At 45.4% G+C, this 25,725-nt stretch overlaps 1 protein-coding gene across 2 annotated transcripts in view; it reads right to left on the bottom strand.

The window, feature by feature from the left end:
- Positions 1 to 23,493, bottom strand: part of CSN6 (COP9 signalosome subunit 6) — a 72,033-nt gene extending 48,540 nt beyond the window's left edge. The window contains exons 1-2 of one of the 2 annotated variants that reach the window (XM_068393714.1): positions 23,345 to 23,493; positions 8,507 to 8,686 (exon numbers count right to left, since the gene is read on the bottom strand). In XM_068393714.1, the coding sequence (XP_068249815.1) occupies positions 8,507 to 8,675 (169 nt within the window). In that variant the 5' untranslated portion in view covers positions 8,676 to 8,686; positions 23,345 to 23,493. The remainder of the gene's footprint in view (positions 1 to 8,506; positions 8,687 to 23,344) is intronic. The other variant, XM_068393715.1, reaches the window with a different exon arrangement.
- Between the last annotated feature and the right edge of the window lie 2,232 nt (positions 23,494 to 25,725).

The raw sequence follows: 25,725 nt of genomic DNA, 5'->3' as shown, positions 1-25,725 counted from the left end.
CCGGCGGCACGACAGAGGAAAAATTGAGGTCTTGTTGACAAGAAGTACTGGAGTACCTGACCACAGATGGCGCTGGTGGGTACACCCCCACCTGTATAAGCGATCGCTGGCGTATCCCGACCGTAGATTTCTGTCGGGCAACGGAGTTGACAGCTACATGATCATCGGGTAAGATTAATATTGAAAATTACCAGTTTCTCTTACTCTCACTTCGTCATATGCCATTTTCAACCTTTCCTGATATTTACTTTTTACCCCCGGTTTTATTAGCTCTTCAACCCTCACTAGCTCCCTTTTACATCCACCTACTTGATTTCCCCACTCTTTTGCTACAACTAATTTTCCTTCCACCAAAAAATTATCAGACATACCGTTAGCCATACCCCTAAACACGTGCACGTCTTTCAATCTTCCAAACATTCTTTTAGTTATCAACACATAATCCATTAATGCCCTTTCTACTACTCTTCCATTTGTCACTCTTACCCATGTATACTTGTTTTTATCTTTCTTTTTGAAAAAGCTAGCACTTATCACCATCTCTTGCTCAACACACATATCTACCAGTCTCTCACCACTCTCATTTTCACCTGGTACGCCATACTTTCCAATGACACCTTCTACCTCTCCAGTGGCCACTCTAGCATTTAAGTCACCCATGACAACTACATAATTCCTTCTACCCAGTCCTTCTACACACCTAGTTAATTCATTCCAGAACTCATTCCGCTCCTCTTCACTTTTCTCACTACCTGGCCCATACGCACTGACAAACGCCCAACATTCTCTACCCAACCTAACCCTTACCCACATTAACCTAGATGATATCTCCTTCCATTCCACTACTTTACCTGTCATCCATTCACTCAGCAATAAAGCCACACCCTCTCTCGCTCTTCCCCTTTCAATCCCAGACACTCTACCAGACATTTCACCAAACATCACTTCACCTTTTCCTTTCATCTTTGTCTCACACAAGGCCAATACATCCATCCTTCTATTCCTAAACATACTTCCAATCTCACATCTTTTACTCTCTATCGTACTACATCCACGCACATTCAAACACCCCAAAACTAGAGTGCAGGGAGTAGTCACTCTCCCCCCAGCTCCATCTCTTTGTTGACGTCTTGCAAGATTATATACAGGAGAGGGGGTTCCCAGCCCCCTCGTCCCGTACAGTATTATAGTTGAAAGGTTTATTAAGTGTAACAGTACTGTATTACTAGAAAGGGTGGATATATAGACATACAGAGAAGATTGTGAGAAAAGCATTAAAATATTTGTTTATAATAAGTAAATAGACAGTTGTGTTCGATCTACCGAAATCCAGACATGGATGATTCTATCTTCGATTGTCTTCTTACCATTATGGCTAAGATACAAGAAGATGATAAAAAGGCTTCTTTTGTCTTTGTTGGTGATTTCAATGCTCACCATAGGGAGTGGTTAAGTTCTATCTCTCCTACCAATCGCCATGGCTTAAGAGCTTTAGACTTTGCCTCTGAATCAGGCTGAGAGCAAATCATAAATGAAGCTACTCAGAGGTCTGGTAATTGCTTGGACCTCGTATACACCGACTCCCCTGGCGTTATAACTAGTAAGGTTGGTTCTCCAGTCGGGACATCTGATCATTCCTTGATTTCATTAGTAGTGAAGACTGAGCAGCCTGTCCCTGATATATCATACTCTTATAAAATTTATATGAAATCCCAAGCAGACTGGAATGGGATTTTGCATGATCTTTTGTGTTTGAATTGGTCACAGTTATATAGTAGTGCAGATCCTGTTGTCCTTTGAATGAGAATCTAGTCTACATAATTGATTGGCGTATCCCTTCTCGTGTGCTAAAGTACCGAGTGAAGGACAAACCGTGATTCAATGATGATTGTAGACGTGCTTATTTGGAGAAGCCGGAGGCCTATCATCTTTGGAAGGGTAACATCAGATTTGACCTGGAACAACTATACTCAGCTTCAACCTTTTTCTCAGAGAGTTTATGCCTCAACTGAAAAGGAGTACAATTTAACCATAAAAGAAACCCTTTCTGGTACAACTCAGGAACATAAATGGTGGTCTACCCTTAAATCTGCACTCTTTGGTGTAGATGCAACAGTTCCTCCTTTACTTAAACCAGATGGCTCAGTCACTCACTGTCCAAAGGAAACATCAGCCAAATGTTTATGACAGTAAACGGAGTAATGAAAAACTTGAACTTCCTCATTCCTGTTTTCCAGAGGCTAAACTAACTAGTTTAGCTTTTCGATCTCGTGAGATTAAAGCTCTGTTGATGGACCTTGATGCTTATGGAGGTGTAGCCCAAATGGTATTTTTCCTTTGTTTTTTATAAAGACAGCAGATTTCTTAGCTCCAAAGTTATGTTATTTTGTGCAAGTTAGCAAGAAGAGGAGCTTTTAGCACTTGTTGGAGAATTGGTAATGCTACTCCTCTATGTAAATGTGTTTGTGGTAGCTCAAGTCCCACTGATTAGCGCCCAATTTCCATAACTCCCATATTATCTAGAGTTTTTGAACGTCTCCTGGCAAAACGTCTTAATAGGTTTGCTGAAGGTAATCATCTACTCCCTAGTTTGCAATTTGGTTTTCGTAAAGGCCTTGGAGCATGTGATGCCCTTCTTATAATCTCCAATGCTGTACAGAAATTCCTTGATTGTGGTCAGGAAGTTCGTATGATTGGCCTTGATTTTAGTGCTGCCTTTGACCGTGTTAATCATGAGGCCCTTGTTTCCAAACTCAAACAGTTGGGAGTGGGTGGGTCATTTCTTAGCATTATTATTTATTCTTTAAGTAATAGATCTCAAAGAGTTGTTGTTGATGGGCACCATAGTGAGTATAGGAATGATCTTCCTAATCGGGTAGTTGAATCAGTAGAACTTCAAAAGTTCAAAGTTGGAGCAAATGTTTTTTTGTTGACCAGGCTGACATGAGTCTTTTTATACTTTATATATGACATATCTGTCTTTGATATTGTTAATAGTTTATATAGGACATATCTGTTTTGACGCTGTTACTGTTTTTAGAATGATATATTGTTAATTTATTCTCATCATTTATTTATATCCTTATTTCCTTTCCTCACTGGGCTATTTTTCCATATTGGAGCCCTTGGGCTTATAGCATCTTGCTTTTCCAACTAGAGTTGTAGCTTGGCTAGTAATAATTAGTGAAGAAACGAGCCGTTTATGCGACGTCAAGTCACGTGGTGGTGGCGTTGTTAGTGAGGTAGATTGTCGGAGGGGCAGTCAGCTGATTGGATATAATGTGTTTGAACTATATTGGTGGTGGGTGCGCTCTCTTGTCTGCATTATTTCGTATGTATCTAGTGATGGAATTGTTTTTGTTTCGATGAGCTGAAATCAGATAAATAAGGAAATATAAAGAAGGTAAAGAAGGTAAATATAGTAATCTTATCAATCTTTTCAATGGATGCAGAACTTTGACCATGTTCCATGGAGATTGTCTCACTTTTGACTGAGGGCAAGTTAGCTCAAAACTCTGTTTGAGTATGGATAACGAAAAGTAAACATCAACTCCTTTCAGTCTAAAAATTTGGCTTAAGACTTAGCAATAGCCTTTTTCACCGCTGAGACAGAGCAGTTTTTCCTCTCGGAAATATAACAAAAACTCAGCAATTAATGATATAGTGGCTCCAAATGGAGACACAGCCCTTCCACATCAACCACAAAAGTTTGCAACTTCGCTTGGTAGACAGCGATGGAGGACCTTCTGAAGTATCCAGACATGTTTCACCACAGGGTGCAAAAATTCTCTCCAAGTGAGAAGATGCTGGATAAACTCCAGGCATGAAGTTGCAGGGATGCAACTCATTGTGCTCTGAGACCACAGGGTCTTCAGATGCCACTGATGTGACTGAATGCGAAGGCTGCCGTTGGGGATTCGACATTCCAAGGGCGTCAGGTGTCCTAGTAGACGTTGTCACTGGTGAGCTTGTAGCGAGACTTGCTTGCATTAGAAAGGAATCAGCCACTTCTATGAATATCCTTAAATTCTGCTCTGCAATGGAAACACTCCCTAGTCAGATATCTATCTCCATACCTAGATATATCGGACCTTGTTTGAGCTACAGGGGGACTTATTGCAGTTTACTACAATCCCAAGATTGAGGCAGAACTTGAGAAGCCTGTCTCGGTAAAGGATAAGGGTCTCTACCAGAGTCTGTTAGGATCAACCAGTCATCTAGGTAACAAAAGAGATGACTGCCATTGGTATAAGCCCAGGTTGAAACCAGAGTGAACATTCTCGTGAACACCTGAGGTGCTGTCGACTGGCTGAAGCATAGCACCTGAAACTGGTATATCTTCTTGCACAGAAAGAAACTTGGGTACTTCTTTGATGACAGATGGATTGGGATATGGAAGTACATGTCCTAAATTCAGTGTGATCATGAAGTCCCCTGAACTGACAACCTGTGTGATCATGGCTACGTTATCAATAATGAAAGGAGTCTAAAGCACAAACTCGTTCAAGACTGAGAGGTGTATGACTGGTCTCCATCCTCCATATTCCTTCTCTACAAGAAAGAGTTGACTGGATGATCCTAGGGACCTTCTCTAACATGGTCTGGACTTCTGCCCCGTCCTTCAGTGATCCTTTTTCAAAGAACAATGACCTCATTGGACGACGAATCAGGGGAGGGGGAGATCTGATGAATGGGACAATGTAGCCCGCTCGAAGGACGCTGACAGTGCAGGGTTCAGTCCCATGGCACACCCATCTCTACCACTTGCATCTCAGGCATCCCCCCACTGTTGTTATTGTGGGAGGAATAGCTCCGTAGTGGAGATGCTGTCTATGTTTTGCAGCTTTCCCTCCCCTCCCTCATGCCTTTTTGCCCTGAAAGAGCTGTCTGGAAGGGGGAGCCTTCTTAGCAGTGGTCTACCGAGGAGGCTCCTTTGACGTCTTTTGTAGCTGCCTTTTCTAGAACTTGGAAATCACTGGTTTGCCACATTAGGAGCCATGAACCCAATTGATCTGTTTACGGAAAGCCCAATGTTCTCAAAGACTATTGTTTGCCTGGATCCGAAGGGCCTTCAGCATAGGTGATTAGTAGTCCATCCATGAAGAAGCTTACAAATTAGCATTTACAAGTCTCCACATTGACAGCCTCAGCAGCTGAAAACACCACCACCTGTTGCAAGTTGCTCCAATGTCATGCCTTGGACCATGGATGGCACTGCCAAATCCAATGGCAGAAGAGAAGGCACATCATTCAGGATGATGCAATATTTCTTCTGCCAAACAAATGGGAGAGAAAATAATTGGGACAAATTGCTGGCCCTTAGGGTTTTTCTTCACAGAGATATCCCATTCTTAATGGACTATGATACCATCTTAGACCAAAGCAACTCTAGCCTTGTCTTAGCGAGTCGTGGAGCAGAGCAGAGGAGTTCCAACATCATATTCCTTCCCTAAGGAAGGAGGCACGTGGGTTTCCTGGGTCCATTAACAGTCCGGATACAGGACAGGAACTATAGAAAGGAGTTTACTAGACTCACCTTGGTCACTGACAGGAGCATTAGACTTGCCAGAGCTGGTAATGCAGCTTATGAACCGTCAGAGTCTAAACCAAATACTTCATCCAATTCATGTTTCAAACTTGGTTGAGCCCGAGTTGGGTCAGGTTCTTTATTGTAGACCCTAGTAGGGGACCGAGGGCTAAGAGAAAGATCCTGGCCCAAGGGAGCTTACGTGGCAGTCACTGCTTCCTGATTTCTCCTCTGAAGAACTGGATCGTCCAGAATCTTGGATGCCCAGTTCTTAAGGAGTGAAAGAAGCTAAGATGCTGGCAGCCACCTTCCAAGAAACCTTCACAGACTGTGAAGACTGAGGACATTCAACGGGAGCACCACCTGGCTCAAGTGATGGAGCATTGGAAGCAGAGTCAACCGTCTTGATGGACGACTGTAATTATTCGAATGAGACCTCTCTCGAAGATCTCGATCCTCTGCTTATCCTCGAGTGGAGGGTGACTTCTGGAGGAGAGATAACCTGCCCTGGATTCCTACACCTTTTGCTGACCTTAACTGGGATGATCGCCAATTGTTCCCACGTTGGATGAAGCTTTGAGCGGTCAGCCATAGCCGCCTTCGTACCCAGGTACCATTGATACCTTGATACGTGTGCAGGTGACTTGCGTGGCAATTGGCATTGATGCCGACAAAAGAAGTCCAGGGACTAGGCGAGGAATTGAGACACAAATGGTGGCAATCGTGCTCCTATGACTAAGGTTAAAGGGAGCCCCGGGGTTCCATGGGCATCCCAACACCGTCAAAGGAATGGTAATGGGTTCGTCAAATTTGTAAGCAGCAGTTGTGGCCTGCATGCCTGATTTCTCGAGTTCATGTATCTAGGCCAAGTCTTTGGATAAATGAGGGTACATCTGATTGGGCTCGTGTGCGTCACTTGCATGTGTTACCTCCTCCAATAATTAATCCTTTGTTGATCACACTGCGGTGGAGCGTGTCACAAACAGTGCTGATGCATGCATGAATGAGTATGCACTTTCTACCAGCTCGTGTAAGGTGGGCGCACGAGCCTATGTTACACGCACTGGCATACAAACACTAACAAGAGCTCTCTCTCAAAGCTAACAAGAAGCCTGTGCCTCGTGCTCATCCTCACAAGGACTAGCACACTTGCATGGTAATGAGCAAAGAACGACTAGTTTGGAGGAAAGGGCATGCAGATGTTGCTAAGTCCTTTCAAACTAATATGGCTGGGCTCACGAGGAAACACTAACCAGAGAGCTGCACATGCACAAGACTCGTGGTGACTTGTGATGCTGCAGTGCCAAAGTGGGATACGCCTTTAGCTCAAAGGAGCCAACGAGTGATATCACCTGAAGGAAAGCCAGGAAGAGCCTAGCTTTGGAAAGCTGGTGCGCAGCGGTGCCAAGTCATGCACATGCTTGCGAACAGCTCAAGCGGAAGACCACTCAAGCAAGGATGATCTCTCGCGTCCGCCATAGGGCACCAATGGGTCGGCAAGCTTACAAGATTGATTGATTCTATGTTTTCTGGCATCCTGATCACAAGGTTAAAGATTGCAAGAATCCTCAGGCTGCAGAACCTCAGGTGAAGGCGGAACTGAGGAGGATGTTTGGGATAAAGGTACAATGAAAAGGACTCCCTTCTGCCAATCACTGACGAGGCAGATGTGTGCTCCCACTATGCCCCCAGCCTTTCCTTTGTAGGGGAATCCAAAAGCCATAATGCAGGCCACAACTGATGTAGGGTATCAAGAGAAGAGGACTTCCTCCGGGGAGAAGCAACACATGCTTCGCTAGGGGAAGCAACAGGGCCTTCCTTACCCGAAGGATGTCCAGAGGTCAGTCTGTCATCTCTCTTACCTGATAGACCCAGAGAGGAGGCCAAATGGGAAGTGAGGTGGGAGAGTACTAGCTGCAAGAGAAAGAAGTCGAGTCTTCAACTTCAAAGATGACCCTGAAGGTAAAGAATCCCTTTTAGACTTCTTCCTGCATTTATGTTACCACTCCCACTGGGAGAATGGCCACTCCCAACATTCAGAGCAAGGAGAAGCCCCCATTCAGGAGTGCCCTCTGCATGAAAAGCCAAGCCGTTGAGGATCTGTCTCCTTGTTCAACATAGGAGAACCCTAAGAGCTGCCCAATATGCCAGGACTAACTTGCATAATGCAGCCCTCGAGCATCAGTTATATCTGAAAAGGAAAGGGAAGCAAAGTTAATAGAGCCAACTAATAGGAAAATCCGGGAGAGACATGCGTGTCTTCACTTAACCGCAAGCAAACAAAAACTGAGCTCAGTTGCTGGGTGTGTAAGCAGGCAGGTTGGGCTACCCACACTACCTAGAGGAAAGTCATTAACACCTCGCTTGAAAGTGTTTATGGTTAAAAATCACAAATTTTTAGGTAATTTGTATTTTTCCTAACATACTTACCTAGAACTACCTTCTTAGGAGTTACTGGTTAACTCTACCTAACCGACCAGCTTTTTGTATAGTTTACCCCCCTCTTCTCGTTTTCTACGGGGTCAACCTCTGGCAGTGTGGTACGTGCCCTGAGGCGACCCCGGGGTCAGGCAGCGTGCTAGCTCAGGTCGAATTGCCAGTAAGTTTCTGGTCGCGACGCGATAAACATCTCGCCTTGTGCGACCCTCGTGTCCCCCGATCCTTTGTGCTTACCGCGTGTTACCCACGTGTTTCATTTTCACTTTCCCGTTCTAGCTTTTGTTGAATCATCTCTTCTACATAAAGAACAAAGGTTTGTATTTGTGTGGGAACAAATTCCATTTTCTTTGAGTGGAGAGGGAGCCTGGGCACTGATCATATGTATATATGGTCAGTCTATAGGGCATTCTCCTGCTAGGACATTGTCACTGCCTCTTGCCTCTGGCATTCATGAGTAACCTTTATACCTTAAAATGCACAGTACTATACAGTGTAATTTCTAGTCACATAAAAATCCATACACAAACTAGCATAGCTTACGCAGTTGAGGTTGAGCTGGTGGGGGTGCAGGGGAAGTGGGAGCAACCACAGAAGTCGATGCAGTTGAACCCTTGCTGGCACTCTCACTGGTGCTCACTCCGCTGGATTGAGCAGAGGAGGAAGAGGTGGGCTCCGCCACCATTTCCTCGTCCACTTCCATGCTGGACATGGTTCTATTTGCTACAAATAAAAGAAATGATTGAAGATAGCCTTCTAAAAGTGGATATATAAACGATCTTTAATAAAACTAAATTCTAAAAATCTTATAAAATACTGTAATTTGTATTTGTTCCAACACAGAGACTTACCTCAAACTACTTTCTTAGGAGGTACCTGGAATCTCCTCTCAACCGACCAGAGTTTTGTGTAGTTTACCCTACGTATATACCTAGCTATACAAACCTGAGTAATTTAAATGGATTTACTCTGTTGCCAAGACAGGAATTTAGGAAATCGTGGGATTCTGGTAACAACACCAGCATCCCACACCCCCTGGCTAGGAGCAGCTGCGTCAGCATGGCTTGGATTGAATCACTTAATCATGGTCAAAACTTGAGAGGTGGATGAGGCGGGAACTTTAGATTAAATGACTCTGGTTTGTATAGCTAGGAAAATTACAAATTTCTAAAAAATGACAAATTCGAAGATATTTTGTATTTTTCCTAACCATACAAACCTTAGCTATTTACAAAGGGTTTACTTTTAGCGCAGCTGAAATGACGAGCCAATAGTTTTAACGAGGGTTAATTACCCCCGCGCTAGTTAGCGGGGGGTGGGGAAGGGTAGCTTGCTACCCCTCCCCCCTCCACACACCGGTGACTTGCTTCACTTCACTTAGAGGTAGGACTTGACTTGGGGGTCAGGGATGGCGGGCACATATGTGTAAATAGCTAAGGTTTGTATGGTTAGGAAAAATACAAATTATCTTCGAATTTGTAATTTGTTCCGTAACCGAAATACAAACCACGCTATTTACAAAGGGTGACTTACCCCTTAGGAAGGGTGGAAAGTCCCCAGCCTTACTGACTTCGGCTTGCCCGGGGGCTCGATCCCTCAGTGAGCAGCACTAGAGAGAGGGAGCCCCTGTACCTCACAAGTTCCTAGCATCGCTAGGAACGAGTGGCCTACATAAGCAGTGTGAGGAGGAGAGTGTGACTCGTCCTATGAAGTTGACCTTGAGACCTTCAGATAGGAATTCTAGGATAGGACGTTCCCCATACCACCTCGTCAGGGTATGGGAGACGCAACAGCATTAAGCTTAATACTAGGAGCACAAAGAAGCATGGGTTACCTGCAGAGGTCGAGGTCAGCTATGCGAGGACCAGGATGCTGCTTCCCCAAGAGAGGGGAGAATGAATTAAGAAGTAAGGGTCAGACATACTCTTTCATTCACGCAGACTAAGACCGGGTAACAACGCCCTCAACCTACTGCTACTTGTCCAAAAAGGAGCCTGAGGTTAGACCAGCTGTTGTGCAGCCACCACAGGGCCGATAGAAAACGTATCGAGGCTCCTGTGGGTCACGTCTTGCAGGTAGTGGGCTGTGAAGGTCGTTTGACGCTTCCAGACCCCAGCTTGAAGTACCTGCGTCACAGAGAAGTTTCTCTTGAAGACCAGGGATGTAGCAATACCCCTGACATCGTGGGCCCGAGGGCGACGTGACGGAGGAGGGTCAGGATTCAGGGCATGGTAGATAACCCTTCGAATCCAAGCTGAGATGGTGTTCCTGGTGACCCTCCTCTTTGTCCTGCCTGTGCTCACAAACAAAGCTCGCACATGAGGACGGACTGCAGCCGTTCTCTTCAAGTAGTGCCTCAGACACTTCACTGGACATAGTAGCAGCTGGTCTGGGTCGTTTGTTACAGAACGGAGACTCGCGATCCTGAAAGAGTCGAACCGAGGATCCGGCACTCCAGGATTCTGAGTCTTGGCCACAAACTCAGGGACGAACCTGAACGTTACCTCCCCCCATCCCCTTGAATGGGCGATGTCGTACGAGAGACCATGAAGTTCACTAACTCGCTTGGCCGAGGCCAAGGCGAGTAGGAAAGCCGTCTTCCAAGACAGGTGGCGATCGGAGGCCTGGCGAAATGGCTCGAAATGAGGTCTCTTAAGAGACCTGAGGACTCGAACCACGTTCCAAGGAGGGGGTCTCACTTTCGACTGGGGGCAGGTAAGCTCATAGCTACGTATGAGTAAAGAGAGTTCTAGCGATGAAGAAATATCCACGCCCTTCAATCTGAAGGCCAAGCTTAAGGCTGAGCGATAGCCTTTCACTGCCGAGACAGAAAGGCGCATTTCTTCTCGCAGATACACGAGGAAGTCCGCTATTGCTGGAATAGTGGCATCGAGTGGAGAGATACCCCTTCCACGACACCAACCACAAAAGACTCTCCACTTTGCTTGGTAGACATTCTCTCCGCAACCTGTTGCGAAAAGCCTCTCTCCGCGAGGAGACGCTGGATAGTCTCCAGGCGTGAAGCCGAAGCGAGGCTACGGCCCTGTGAGGGACGCCGGAGTGGGGTTGTCTGAGAAGCTCGTGTCGAGGAGGAAGCTCCCTTGGGAGTTCCGTCAGGAATTGCAGAAGGTCCGGAAACCATTCCGCGTGATGCCATAGCGGAGCTACTAGAGTCATGGAACAGTTGACTGATAGTCTGGTCCTGTTGAGCACCCTTCTCATCAGACAGAATGGTGGGAAGGCGTACACGTCGATGTTGTCCCACCGTTGCTGGAAAGCATCTTGCCAGAGTGCCTTGGGGTCCGGGACTGGTGAGCAGTACAGGGGCAGCTTGAAGTTCAAGGCTGTCGCGAACAAGTCCACAGTCGGGGAACCCCACAAAGTCAGGACTTTGTTGGCTATCTGAGGATCCAAAGACCACTCGGTACTCACAATAACTGCGAAGCCCTGCTCAGACTGTCGGCGAGCACATTCCTTTTGCCAGGAATGAAGCGAGCTGATAGTGTTATCGAGTGGGTTTCGGTCCACCTCAGAGTCTCTACTGCAAGATGGGATAGCTGTTGCGAAAAAGTGCCTCCCTGCTTGTTGATATAAGCCACTACCGTGGTGTTGTCGCTCATCACCACCACGGAGTGACCCGCCAGGGACCGTTGGAACTGCTGAAGAGCCAGAAAGACGGCCTTCAATTCTAGCAGGTTGATGTGTAGGCACTTTTCTGATTCTGACTAAAGGCCTGAGGCCCTCTGGTTCAGAACGTGCGCCCCCCACCCTTCTTTTGACGCGTCCGAAAACAGAGTCAATTCCGGGGGGAGGACGAGAAGACTCACTCCCTTCCGCAGGTTCTCGTCGGCCAGCCACCACCGCAAGTCCGTCTGTTCCAGAGACCCCATTGGGATCAGAATGTCCGGGGAATCGGATCCTTGATTCCACCGGGACTTGAGCCACCATTGAAGGGATCTCATCCTAAGGCGGCTGTTTGGAACCAGACGGGCCAGGGAGGATAGGTGGCCTAACAGACGCAACCACGATTGGGCGGGGAGTTCTTTTCGCCTGAGGAAAGGTTGCGCCACCCTCCTCAGCCTTGCTATCCGGTCGTCTGATGGAGAGGCTTTGTGGAGATTGGTGTCTATTAGCATGCCTAGATAAACCAGTCGTTGGGACGGCTGCAGAGAGGACTTCTCGAGGTTTACCACGATCCCCAGATCCTGGCAAAGATCCAGAAGCCTGTCTCGGTGCCGAAGAAGGGTCGACTCCGAGTCTGCTAGGATCAGCCAATCGTCCAGATAACGAAGGAGACGAATGCCGTTCCTGTGCGCCCAAGATGAAATCAGGGTGAACACTCTGGTGAACACCTGAGGAGCTGTGGAGAGACCGAAACACAGCACCTTGAACTGGTAGATCTTGTTGTCTAGGCAGAATCTCAGGTACTTCCTGGAAGACGGATGGATTGGGATCTGGAAGTACGCGTCCTTTAGATCCAGTGTACACATGAAGTCTTGTGGTCTCACCGCAAGTCTGACCGTGTCTGCTGTCTCCATGCTGAACCGGGTTTGTTCGACAAACCTGTTCAGAGCTGAGAGATCGATGACGGGTCTCCAGCCTCCAGTAGCCTTCTTTACAAGAAAGAGTCGACTGAAGAAGCCTGGGGAGCCGTCCACAACCTCCTGGAGAGCACCCTTCTCGAGCATGGTCTCGACTTCGGCCTGAAGGGCCAGCCCCTTTGCCGATCCCGTGGCATAGGAGCTCAACGACACTGGATTCGCTGTCAGGGGAGGTTGAGATGTCGTGAACGGGACGCGATAACCTTGGCCGATCACTGAGACCGTCCAAGCATCGGCCCGTGTTGCTGCCACCTGCGGACGCAACGCTGAAGGCATCCCCCCACAGGTGGACATGCAGGGGGACTGCCACCCCTAAGAGTCTTGCCTCCCCTGGAGGACTTACCGCCCCTCTTGACCTTGGCTGGAAAGGGCTGGGGCTTAGACATCACTCTCTTAGCTGCCGGTGCCTGTTTGGGAGCCTTACAAGGCTGTTGCTGCTGTTGTGGCGGGGCTGGAGGCTTATAGGGCCGAGTTGTAAGGGCCCTGTGGAGGAGGGAGTCCGTGCTGGATTTCCTCCACCTCTCAGCCGTTCGCTCCATGTCTTGAGGCTCAAACAGGCTCTCCCCCAGAAGGGAAGCATGTCGGAGCCTACACACATCTACGGCGGGGACCTTCGGATGGAATCTCTCGGACACAGCAAAGCGACGCTTCAACACCGAGTTGGCCCACAGGGTGGTAACCTGGTGCGCCAAAAACTCGATGGAGCGGGTGCCCGAGAGCAAGAAGGTCTCTAGGGCCTTCCTATTGGTCTCCTTGGACAAGTCCTCCGATCGCAATAGGATGCCCAGAGATCCTAGCCAGAAGTGGCCTGCATGGCACACTTAGCGACCTTCTCGTGGTTAAGGATCTCTGCCGCCGAGAGTTTCTCAAGGGGAACTCCCTTCGCCAGCTCCTCCACAGAGTGATGGAGAGGAAGAGCGAGGTTGTGCTCACCCAGGATCTCGAAATACCTCCTCTGCTGAAGGCGAGGAGGAGGGATGAGCTTGTTCCCGGCAGTGGAACGACTGGAGGAGGTAAGAAGTGCGAGCTGAGCGTTGGCCCTAGCCCTGGCACTCTTCAGCCCCCGAGACCAGGGCAGAGCTGCACTGGTCTTAGGGGCCTTCCGAACGTCAAACACTTCATCCAGAATCGTGTCTTTGCCTTCACGGGGGCGATGACTGGATCCGTAAGTCCGTTAAGTTGCCTTATCAGGCTTAGGACCTGCCAGAAGGCATGTTCGGACTCTTGCTGTTCTCCTCCCTGCGGGCTGGAAGCTAAGTCTCCTGCCCCAGGAATCTCTTCCTGGGGTGATACGTGGACATTCCCCTGGGTAGTCGTGGGTTCCTGACGAATCCTTGCAGAGGATTTAGGGACGGTCTTGGAATCCTTGGATTCCCTCCTGGGAGGGATACAGGATCCCAACAACGAGGTTCGAGGGGCCCCTTCCTCACGAGACGATTCTCCTGCCTGAAGCGAAGTCTCCTCCCCTGGTGCCGAGGGGAAGACTACCGCCCCACTGGACTCACCTGAGGACGGAAAGGCCTCGTCCACGGGAGAAGGAGAGAGTACTCGTGCAGGAGAAGGGACCTTCGCGACCGACCTCTTGGGAACCAACTTCGCCCTGGGGGAAGTCACCACGAAGTCCACTCCTCTCTTTCTCTTCAGCGTAGGAGAGACAGCCGATGGTTTGTTACCCTGGCCAGCGAGTGCTGGTTTCATAACCCTCACTAACGCCCGTGCCAGCGGACCAAACCAAGTCTGCTGCTCCAAGGACACAGAGTCCGAAATCCTCGCTAAAGGGAAAGGGATCGGGCGATCCTTTGGAGTGGACACGACGGTACCTGCCTGAAAAAAAGGTGGGGAAGAATGCTGTACTAACCTCTCTTCGTCCTGCACTACCAACCTGTGCTTGGATGGAGGTGATCCCGAGTGCCGTCTAGGAGCACGCGTTCCTGCTGCTACCACCGGCTGTGAAATTCGCCGCGAACGATGGTCGCGCGGGAGCGCGGGCGAATGGTCGCGCGGGAGCGCGGGCGAGCGATCGCGCAGGCGCGCAGGTGGATGATCGCGCGGGCGCACAGGCGAGCGGTCGCGCGGGGTCGCGGGCGAGTGGTCACGCGGGCGCGAGGGTGGGCAGGTAAATGAACGCGTGTCCGAGGCGACGAACGCAAGCGTTGGCGCAACAGCGAGGGAACGCGCTGCCGCGTAGGTGAGGAAGATCGCTGGCGATGTAGATCCACAGGCGATCGATGACGAGCTGGTGAGTGCAGTCGCTCAAGTTGGCGATGGCGCGATGTGGTATGTCGGCGCACTGGCGTGCGATGGTGAGCAGCATGCGCAGGTGAATGACCGCATAATGGTAAGCGATGGCGAGCAGCATGCGCAGGTGAATGATCGCGTGATGGGGTGCGATGGTGATCAGCATCCGCAGGAGGGCGATCGTTCAGGGGCGAGAGATGAGGAGCAGCATGCGCAGGAGGGCGATCGTGCAGGGGCGAGCGATGGCGAGCAGCATGCGCAGGTGGCCGATCGCGTGATGGGGTGCGATGGTGATCAGCATCCGCAGGAGGGCGATCGTGCAGGGTCGAGCGATGGCGAGCAGCATGCGCAGGAGGGCGATCGTGCAATGGTGAGCGATGGCGAGCAGCATGCGCAGGCGGGCGATCGCGCGATGGCAAGCTAGAAGCTGGCGAACCATGTTCCTTCAGGAGCGTTGGAGAACGTTGGCGCGCTAGCTGTCGCTGTTGATTAGGCGATACTAAGATCGCCTGTGCGCGCTGGCAAGCAGGTGAACGCTGGCGAGGAGGTAATCGCTGGCGCATAGGTGATCGCTGGCGAGCTGGAGATCGCTGGCGAGCAGAAGGTCGACGCGTGTCATGTGAAAGGACAGGTGGCGCGGCGCGTTCACGAGCAGGTACTGGGAGATCGTTGGCGCGGCGCGTTCACGAGCAGGAACTGGGAGATCGCTGGCGCGGCGCGTTCACGAGCAGGAACTGGGAGATCGCTGGCGCGTTGGCGAACATGTGTTTTTGACACACGCGCAGCACGATGTTGCGTAGCCACAGGACCAGGCAGATGGTGAGCAGGGAGTTCAGCAGGAACTAAAGGGTGGTCAGAGACCGCAGGGCGAAGGTCCTCAAATGAGCGCTGACGCTCGGAAGAGAGCCGACGAGCAGGAGAGCGCTGGCGAGGGGGGCGAACATCAGGAGAGAGCTGACGAGCAGGTGAGCGTCGGCGAGCAGGAGAGCGCTGGCGAGCAGGAGAGCGCTTGTGCGCTAGCACTGCTCGCTTAAGGGAAGGATCCCTTAGCCCCGAAGGGACCGTTGCCCGTCGGGTGACGAGTTCTCCAGAAGGCGAAGATCTGGCAGGAGATGGTGAGCGGTCTGCAGAGGTGTTCAAGGAGGGCGGAGCTGTAGGTTAAGGCTGACGAGGAGAGTCCCCCCCGGAGGATGAAGACCCAAAAAGGCGCCTCTTAGTCCCCCTGTAAGGGAAAGGGAGGCCCTTGTGGCGTAGTGGACGGTGAGCCTTACGGCGGAGGCGGCCTCGGGGGAGATTGTCGGGACCATCGGTCCTCCGAAGGGGAGTCTCCGTTAAAGCACTTCCCTCAGAAGGAAGCTGAGCAGCAGTCGAGACCGAAGGACTCACTTCCCCCTTCGAAGGATGTACGGAAGGAGGAGGAGAGCCTTTAGCACCATCACCCGCAACAGCACCTGCGGCGGAAGGCCCAGCCACGTCGGAGGCCTCTGTCACCACGACGTCGACAATAAACAGAGGGTCTACCTCTGCTACCACCGGCGACTGCTTAACAGCGGCCCCCAACGAGACAAGGTCAATAAGAGCGACCCTGGGGGGCAAGCCCTTAAGCCCCAGGGATGACCAAATCTGTAAAAGATCATCACTGGATAAGGCATTATCAATAACCTCCCCCGGAGGAGGTGGGGGAACCGCCTCGCTATGGGAGGCGACGCCCTCTCCCCCCCACCGAAGGTCGGGAAACAGAACAAGGGCCTGCGCTCCCACTCGGCCGACTCTCCTTAGGAGGCGGACGAGGGGGAGCTTCGGAGGAGGTTTGGGCGGCGGAAGAAGAGTCCCGAGAACCTTCCTCCTTCAAGGCTAACCCCGGAGGAGAACGGTCTCTCTTGGACTTCTTCTTACGCCGACGGCCAAACCTCTCCCACTGGGAGGCAGACCACTCCCTGCACATGTTCTGGTCACACCGTCGGCCCCGACATTGAGGGCAGAGGGTGTGTGGATCCGTATTAACGTCCGACATGAAAGTCCCACAAGGACGACCGGCAACTCCAGGGCATGTACGCATTGTAAAGAAATAACTGAAGGTCAACTTCCAACCAACACACACGCTGAAAAGAAAAAGCAGAAAATTAAAGGCTGTCACGAAGGCGATGAGCAGACACATCTGATCACCGCCGAGCCAAAAGTGAAGTGAAGCAAGTCACCGGTGTGTGGAAGGGGGAGGGGTAGCAAGCTACCCTTCCCCACCCCCCGCTAACTAGCGCGGGGGTAATTAACCCTCATTAAAACTATTGGCTCGTCATTTCAGCTGCGCTAAAAGTAAACCCTTTGTAAATAGCGTGGTTTGTATTTCGGTTACGGAACAATTTGTAGTTTGTTCTGACATAAAAAACAAACCATCGTCATTTAAACTGGGAGTCTTTATTAGGAGAGAGGAAGATAGAGCACTTGCTAGACCCTTAACCAAAAGGATAATAACATTAAAGACAATCTCAACTAGCTTATAAGAGGAGCAAGGTTGAGATGTCAGCATCAGAAACCAAAAGATGAGTGACTGAGTCACGCCCCAAGTTTGTAAAAATGTATTAACCTTCTATTTTTTTTAATTTCAATATGTTCAAACTTTACAATTAAGTCAAAGAGAAATTCTTACTTGAATAGCCTAAGTGTTCTTCTATGGTGATACTTCCAAGGAAGGGATTTCTGGAAGAACAAAAGAAACCAACCATTCATTCAACTCTCAAAAACACTTATGCTGAGAATAACTGATGATTGTGACAAAAAAGTTAGCCATCCTGCAAAGGCAAAAGTCTCAGACTACTTGTTGTGGTGTAACTACTGGGCCCAAAGAGAAAGTATCCAGTGGTCTGTGGGTGCAGTCTTTTAAAAAATGTGCAGTGAAAGTGGTTTGTCTCTTCCCAACACCAGCACTAAAGACTTGATACTGAGAGGTTCTTGCAGAACGCTGAAGTTGCGGCAACACCATAAATGTCATCGACCTTTGGGAGGGGCACCCAGTAGCACTTCTCCCAAAGGTTTATAAGCTCTAAACATGAATTCATATAACCAGAAGTATACATAGTTTTAAGGTAATGACGAACTGCCCTCATAGGGCAAAATAAGACTGTCCGGACCACCAGTCACCTCCTTCATTTCCGAGATGAAGAGGGAGTCAAATTTATTATGATTAATTGATAGATTTTGGATCTTGACAATAAGCTCTGGTACAAAAGAGAATGACATATCTTTCCACATTTTGGAGTGTGGAACAAGATAAGCCATGTAACTCACTCACTCTCTTTGAGGAGGCAAAAGCAAGAAGGAAAACGACTGTCTTGAGAGTAAGGTCACGATCTGAAACTTTGTCAAGAGCTTCATGAGGTGCCATATTAAGGGACCTCAGAACCTTAATCATACTCCAAGGAGGGGGTTTCAGTTCCCGAGTTGAGGAACCCTGCTCAAAACTCTTCATCAGTGCTGAGAGTTCCCTTGAGAAAGAGAGATCAATTCCCTTCATTTTTAAAATCAAGCCAAGGCTGAGCAATAGCCTTTTATCACAGTGACAGAGAAGTTTCTCCTTCCATAGGAAAACTATGAAGTCTGCCATCAGTATAATAGTGTCCTTGAGTGGAGGAATATCCCTTCTATGATACCAATAGCAGAAAAGTGACTATTCTGCTTGAAAGCCAGCCGCGGAGGACTTTTGGAGGTAAACAAAATGTGGCTTCGCAGTCAAGTCTTAAAAAGCCTTTCTTTTGGAGGAGGCACTGGATAACCTACAGCAATTGAGATAGGCAGTGAGCTGCGTTGTGAAAATTTTTCACGTGAGGTTTATGTAGAAGGTTTGACCACTCTGAAAAGTTCTCTTGGAATTTCTATGAGATCTAGAAGGACTGGGTAACACTTCACGTGGAGCCACGTTACTTTTAGATTTCTGATGACCTGATAATGATCGGAACCTCAGTGACAGATCAGGCAGAATAAGGGGAAGGCATAATCATCCATTTCGTCCCATGGATGTTTTGGTATGGAACTGGGGAACAATATACTGGGAGTTTGTTGTTAAGATAAGAAAACATATTCTTAATCAGGGAACCCCACAAAATCAAGACTCGTTACCACTTGAGGATTAAAAAACCATTCTGAACCAACTTAGCTTGCCTGTTTTACGTTCCTCTTCCCTGGAATGGACTGTGCTGAAAGGCGAACGGCATTTGTTTGGGTCCAATGTTGTACTCCCACTGCTAACTGGCATAGCAGATTGGATGCAGAACCCCTTTTGTCGATGTTAGTCACTACAATCGTGTTGTTGCTCATCAACACTACCGAGTGACCTTTGTCTCTGAAAAGAGGGCCTTCAACTCTAGGTAAATCATGTGGAAGGACTTATCTTCCTGTGACCCTGTGCCTGAAATTTGTTCCTTCCATTGATGGACCCCCACCCTTGGCGGGAAGCATCTGAAAAAAAGAATAAACTGCAGATTTGGAACTTGTAGGGGAAATTCAGCTATCAATTCTTCTCTTTTAGTCACCATGAGAGTTCTGTCTTTACACCTCAGGGGATCTTCGAAAGAGTTAATGGGGGATCTGATATCTGCGATCCTTGGCTCTTTAGTTCCCATTGTAAAAAATGAAGATGCATCCTCCCATTGGGACCTAGCTTCTATAGGGAGAAAAGATGGCCAAGGAGCTTCAGTCGTAAGAGCTGCGACCTGTCTGAATCTCTGGATCCTATCTGAATATGGATACATTCTGGCTTGGGTCAATTCTATATCCATGACCAAGTACCATATACGGCATTGAAGGACTAGGCTGGACTTTTACAAGTTCAGCCAGACCTTGAGCTCTTGACAAAAATCGAACAAGAGATCCCTAAAACAAATGAGTTGCGATCTTGACTCGGCAATAAGAAGCCAGTTGTCCAGATACCTTAAGAGTTTTATTCCCATGGAGAAATCTGAGTGAACAGGCAAACGTACACTTGTGGTGCTGTAGCCAGACCAAAGCATAGCACCTTGAATTGGAATAGTTTCTTTCTGAAAAGGTAACATAAGTAGTTACCGGTACTTAACCTTGGATGGGCTGGGATTTGGAAGTGAGCATCCTTTGGGTCTATGGTCAGCAGGAAGTTGTTCTTTCTAATTGCTTGAATTACTGTACAGTACTTGGTGTCTCCAACTTGAACCTTGTATGAAGTAAAAACTGGTTTAAGTGGAAAAGGTCTTTGACAGGTCTCCAGCCTCCTGTCAGTTTCTCTACCAGAAAGATGTTGCTGAAGAAACCTGGAGACTTGTCTAAGACTTCTTCTACAACGTTCTTCCTACGCTTTTGGGACACCTTTTCCTCTAGCAAGAGGTCTTTCCAGGATCCCTCCATAGAAAAGGACTGGAATGTCAGAACCCGAATTAGAGGAGGGTGACAGCTCCTGAATGGGACACAATACCCCGAGCGATGTACTTCTACTGTCCACTAATCCAACCTAATAAACTGCCACCTTGTCCAACTACTTTGCAGCAATCCCCTAATGGTGGTTGGGGAACATGCATTCCCTAACAGGAACCCCTGAGACCTCTGCCCCTTTGATTAGAGGAATGTTCTCAGCGAAGAAAGGGAGCTCCTGTATCCTGTCTTATAAACGAGGAATTATTCTCAGGCTCAGGCAGCAGCCTTCGTTGTGGTACCTGTTTGAGAGGAGATGGTCTAGGGGCTTGTTGAGATGTTCAAAACTGTGAAGCCACAGCCATTCTTAAGAAATAAGACTGGCTACTTTTCTTATATTCTCCCACTGCTGCTGTTACTCCCCCCACCCCGGGGGGGGGGGGGGTTGTAATAAACAACAAAAATAAAATATTTTAAAAACAGTAACATTAAATCTGATCTCGCACATATAAACTATAAAAAAAAAAACCCAAAATAACCCAGAGGAAGAGAAATAAGATAGAACAGCAAGCCTGAGTGTACCCTCAAACAAGAATACTCTAATCCAAGACAGTGGAAGACCATGGTACAGACACTATGGCACTACCCAAGACTAGAGGACAATGATTTGATTTTGGAGTGTCCTTCTCCGAGAAGAGCTGCTTACCATAGCTAGAGTCTCTTCTACCCTTACCAAGAGGAAAGTGGCCACTGAACAATTCCAGTGCAGCAGTTAACCCCTTAATTGAAGAATTGTTTGGTAATCTCAGTGTTGTCAGGTGTATGAGGACTGAGGAGAATGCGGAAAAAATAGACCAGACTATTCAATTTATGTACAGGCAAAGACACAATGAACCATAACCAGAGGGATCCAATGTAGCACTGTCTGGCCAGTCAAAGGACCCAATATCTCTCTAGCAGTAGTATTGCAAAGAGTGGCTATGTCCTGGCCAACCTACTACCTACCAAGTTAACTAGCTTAGGGTGCAATGGTCCTACTCATCGAAGACTGCTGTATCCTAACAGTGCAATGGTAAAGCACAGTAAACCAACAATTTCTCCCCCCTATATATTTTTCAATATCTGTACATAACCTAAATATGGGGCATTATTGCTTACCAGAAACCTACAAAACCCACAAAAACTCACAGAAACTATCATAAATACCAGAAATCTGTTAAATTTATTTTTAATTAGTTAAGTCATACAGGCACCGTATATCAAGGGGGTGTTACAATTTACTTTAAAACACATTCCCATATAATCATACATACACTATAATAGTCCAAAATTATCTTGATATACTGTATATAAAACCTTACCCACATCATGTAAATAATACAATTTCAAAAACTATATATACACAAATGCACAATACCATAAATTCAAAATACTGTAATTATATATACAATTTCAAAGATTATATGAAAACTGATAATTATATATTGTTCAGTATATATATATATATATATATATATATATATATATATATATATATATATATATATATATATATATATATATATATGTATATATATATATATATGATAAAGTTTTTCACATTTAGACGTGTTTTTCATATTCAATTAAGCCATATATTTTTGATACATTAATGTCTGGATTCTCTTAACAACCTCGGGATCAGAGCCCCAGGCGAAATCACACAAAGACAAGAGCTTGTGACCGGCCGGGAATCAAACCCTGGTCCGACAAGCTTGTATAGACAGTGACTACCACTTGGCCAAGTGGTAGTCACTGTCTATACAAGCTTGTCGGACCAGGGTTCGATTCCCGGCCGGTCACAAGCACTTGTCTTTGTGTGATTTCGCTTGGGGCTCTGATCCCGAGGTCGTTAAGAGAATCCAGACATTAATGTATCAAAAAAATATATGGCTTAATTGAATATACATATATAAATATATATATATATATATAAATATATATATATATATATATATATATCATCATTAACTCAAAAATAATTATACACACTGACTGTCTGTCATTTTACCGTTTTCATCTTTACACTTGTCCTAGCTTTCTTCCTCAAACAATACAAGTTTTCCAGTAACCAGAATACTAATAAAAAAAAATAAAAAAACACACACACACACTGTTGTAAGGCCGCTGAAAAGACGTAGGATTCACCAGTGAAAATCTGCAAATACACTGCTCTATTGCTCAAGTTTCTTTTCTTTTCTAATTGTTTACTTTTAAATAAATTACTATAAGAAAAAGTATTTTCATAATTTGAAGTTACCAGATGTAGCCCTTTGAATAAATTACAATTCGAGCAACAGTCTTTTGGAAACATATTGCAATTAGAAAAATGGTCTTATTTAAATAAAAAAAGAAAGGTACTGTACATTATATAAAATACTTTACCTACTTAGCTAATGGGGAGGGAGGGCTTAAGGACCCCTGCAACCCCTTTACATAAACTTATTATTACCAATAGGGTTGTAAATAAAGGAGTTACGGGGCATGGCCGTCATCATACATACACCCAAAATAATCAATAACATAGGATTTCCGGTATAATGTACTACCGCTAAATATAAATCAGCCTAAGTTTTATATATATAGATATATATATATATAAAACAAGCAGGGTGTATGTATGACAGCAGCCACCTGTATGTATGATGACAGCTGACTTAAAAAATAAGCAGTGTAAGGGGGGGTCGCAGAGAGGACTTAGCAACCCCCCCAACCCCCAGTGAAGTAAATAGGTAAGGGCATGGCTTGTAGGTTAAGTTACAAAGATGGAAACAAGACCATATCCTTCGCATTTCCTTGCCTTTATTAAAGCATTCTAGAAAAGACGAAAAATCCTACCACATAATAACAATACGGGCTAGCCAAGGCCTACATTAAGTATAATCATTAAAACCTGCTAAAGGATATACGATTTTATATGAATGTATACCGCTATTCATAGTACACTTAAATTCAAGCAATATATTTATTGAAATTGATAATAAAGAAAAGAAATTTCATTTATAGCAATGCCGATAGAAAACAATAACCAATCAACCCCAATGACCCATCGGTAAGTTATTTCAGGAAATGGACCAACCACGGCCACATTCCACAACACAATATCATTAAGAGGTTTAATAACACTTACAAACAGACGCTGAATAAATTACCACCTAAAATAGAACACAGTAATGACGGAGTTCAGAAGGGACAGACGACGACGAGAGTGAATGTTATATTTTGTACATTTTCTTCTTCATAGAAAACTGGAATGGTAAACAACAACTTGTTCGGAGCTTCAATGAACACGAGACTTCGAGACAGTATAAAGGTTCGGTTTTTCAAAATTATGAACATTTTGATTTTCAAATTATTATTATTATTATTATTATCATTATTATTATTATTATAATTTAAGCTACATCCCTAGTTGGAAAAGCAGGATGCTAAAAGCCCAATGGGTCAAACAGGGTAAAATAGCCTGGTGAGGAAATGAAATAAGGAAATGAATAAACTACTAGAGCAGCAATGAACAATCACAATAAAATATTTTAAGAACAGTAACAATACTAAAATATGCCTTTCATAAACTATATTTTATTAAAACAATCAAGAGGAAGAGAAAGAAGAGAGAATAGTGTTCTCGAGTGTACCCTCAAGCAAGAGACTTATAATTGTTCTGAATTGGATTTTTATATCGAAATAAATTTACGTATTTTCACATGTTTATTCCCGTGATTAAAATCATCATAGGAAATTACATTATTGGTGTTCAGTGCTAAGTAAATTTGTAACTATATAAAAAGGAGATATCTTATATGAAAAATTATCGGCTGATCATCTCATGCACTCCTAGTATTTTTACGTCTGTTGCAATATTTGCAATATTTCTTGGGTTATTTATTTTATGAATAGGTTTACTTTCATTTATGTTTGTTATTTAAATAGTTTTGCCACTGAATTAAATCTCTATATTATAAGATTGTTTAGTACAAATATAATTTCTAATCATAAAATAGAGGAAAAATGAGTGATATAAAATCTATATATTATTATTATTATTATTATTATTATTATTATTATTATTATTATTATTATTATTATTATTATTATTATTATTATTATTATTATTATTTCTTGGTAGGAAACCCTCCTTCAAGCAGGTGGAGTTGAATACTATTGCTGCATCGGCGGAATTCAATTTCTTGTCCAATTTCTCAATTCTACGGACAATTCTCTTTTCAGGGTTGCTAGACATCGGTACCAAATTGTCATTAATATTTATTTGGATACCACCAAGGCTCCTTAAATAGTTTTTATTTCCCACCAGCATCCATCATGAATATCATTTATGAAGTACCAGTGTGAGTCGTCTGCAAATAGATTGAACTCAATTCCATGTCGCTGTAATACTTCAATAGACCAGTTTTTATAGTTTATATAGGAAATATTAATTGTAATGTTCTTAAAATATTATTATTATTATTATTATTATTATTATTATTATTATTATTATTACTTGCTAAGCTACAACCCTAGTTGGAAAAGCAGGATGCTATAAGCCCATGGGCTCCAACTTTGAAATAGCCCGGTGAGGAAAGGAAACAAGGAAAATAAAATATTTTAAGAACATTACAATTAATATTTCCTATATAAACCATAAAAAACTGGTCTATTGAAGTATTACAGCGACATGGAATTGAGTTCAATCTATTTGCAGACGACTCACACTGGTACTTCATAAATGATATTCATGATGGATGCTGGTGGGAAATAAAAACTATCTAAGGAGCCTTGGTGGTATCCAAATAAATATCAATGACAATTTGGTACCGATGTGCGGTAGAGAGACCTAAATGTGTTAATATGCTGTAATTTGCTTTTGTAAAGAAAGATCTGTTTGAATGTTGTAGTAGCGTAGCGATTAATAATAATAAGAAGAAGAAACTTGTGGCTGACTACTAAATTTATATATAGCCTACATCTAACAAAGCTTATCATTTTTATCCAGGTTTATATTATTTTCTTTCAAGTCTATCATAGTCAACACTACTTCCGCTGCTATTGCAGCTTCCTTACTGTTACTCCAGTTCACCTATGTAGCCTATTCCTTTCTGCCATTACTATTCTCAAATCTCAACTTTGTCATTCTACATTTTTTCTTCCATTTTATTTTAAATTTATAAGTCACTTTACATCTACTTATTTCTAGAGTTTTTGTTTTCTATCATTTCTCACCTCTTCAAATTTTATATTATACTTATGCATTTGATTAACTCATTTTGTCTTCCACTCTTTAAATAACCATTGGCCATTACATCTCTTATAGTTTATTTATTCCTTTTCCTCGCTGGGTTATATTTCTTTATTGATGACCTTGGGATTATAGCATCCTGTTTTTCCAACTAGGGTTGTAGCTTAGCTAATAATAATAATAATAATAATAATAATAATAATAATAATAATAATAATAATAATAATCCCCAGTTATATACGGTGTATATTTAAAAATCAAGAGTTTTCGCAATT

This window comes from Palaemon carinicauda, chromosome 19 (assembly GCF_036898095.1).
Source record: "Palaemon carinicauda isolate YSFRI2023 chromosome 19, ASM3689809v2, whole genome shotgun sequence".
NCBI lineage: Eukaryota > Metazoa > Arthropoda > Malacostraca > Decapoda > Palaemonidae > Palaemon > Palaemon carinicauda.
Note: the sequence above shows the minus strand (reverse complement) of the source record. Positions and strands in the feature narration are given on the sequence as shown.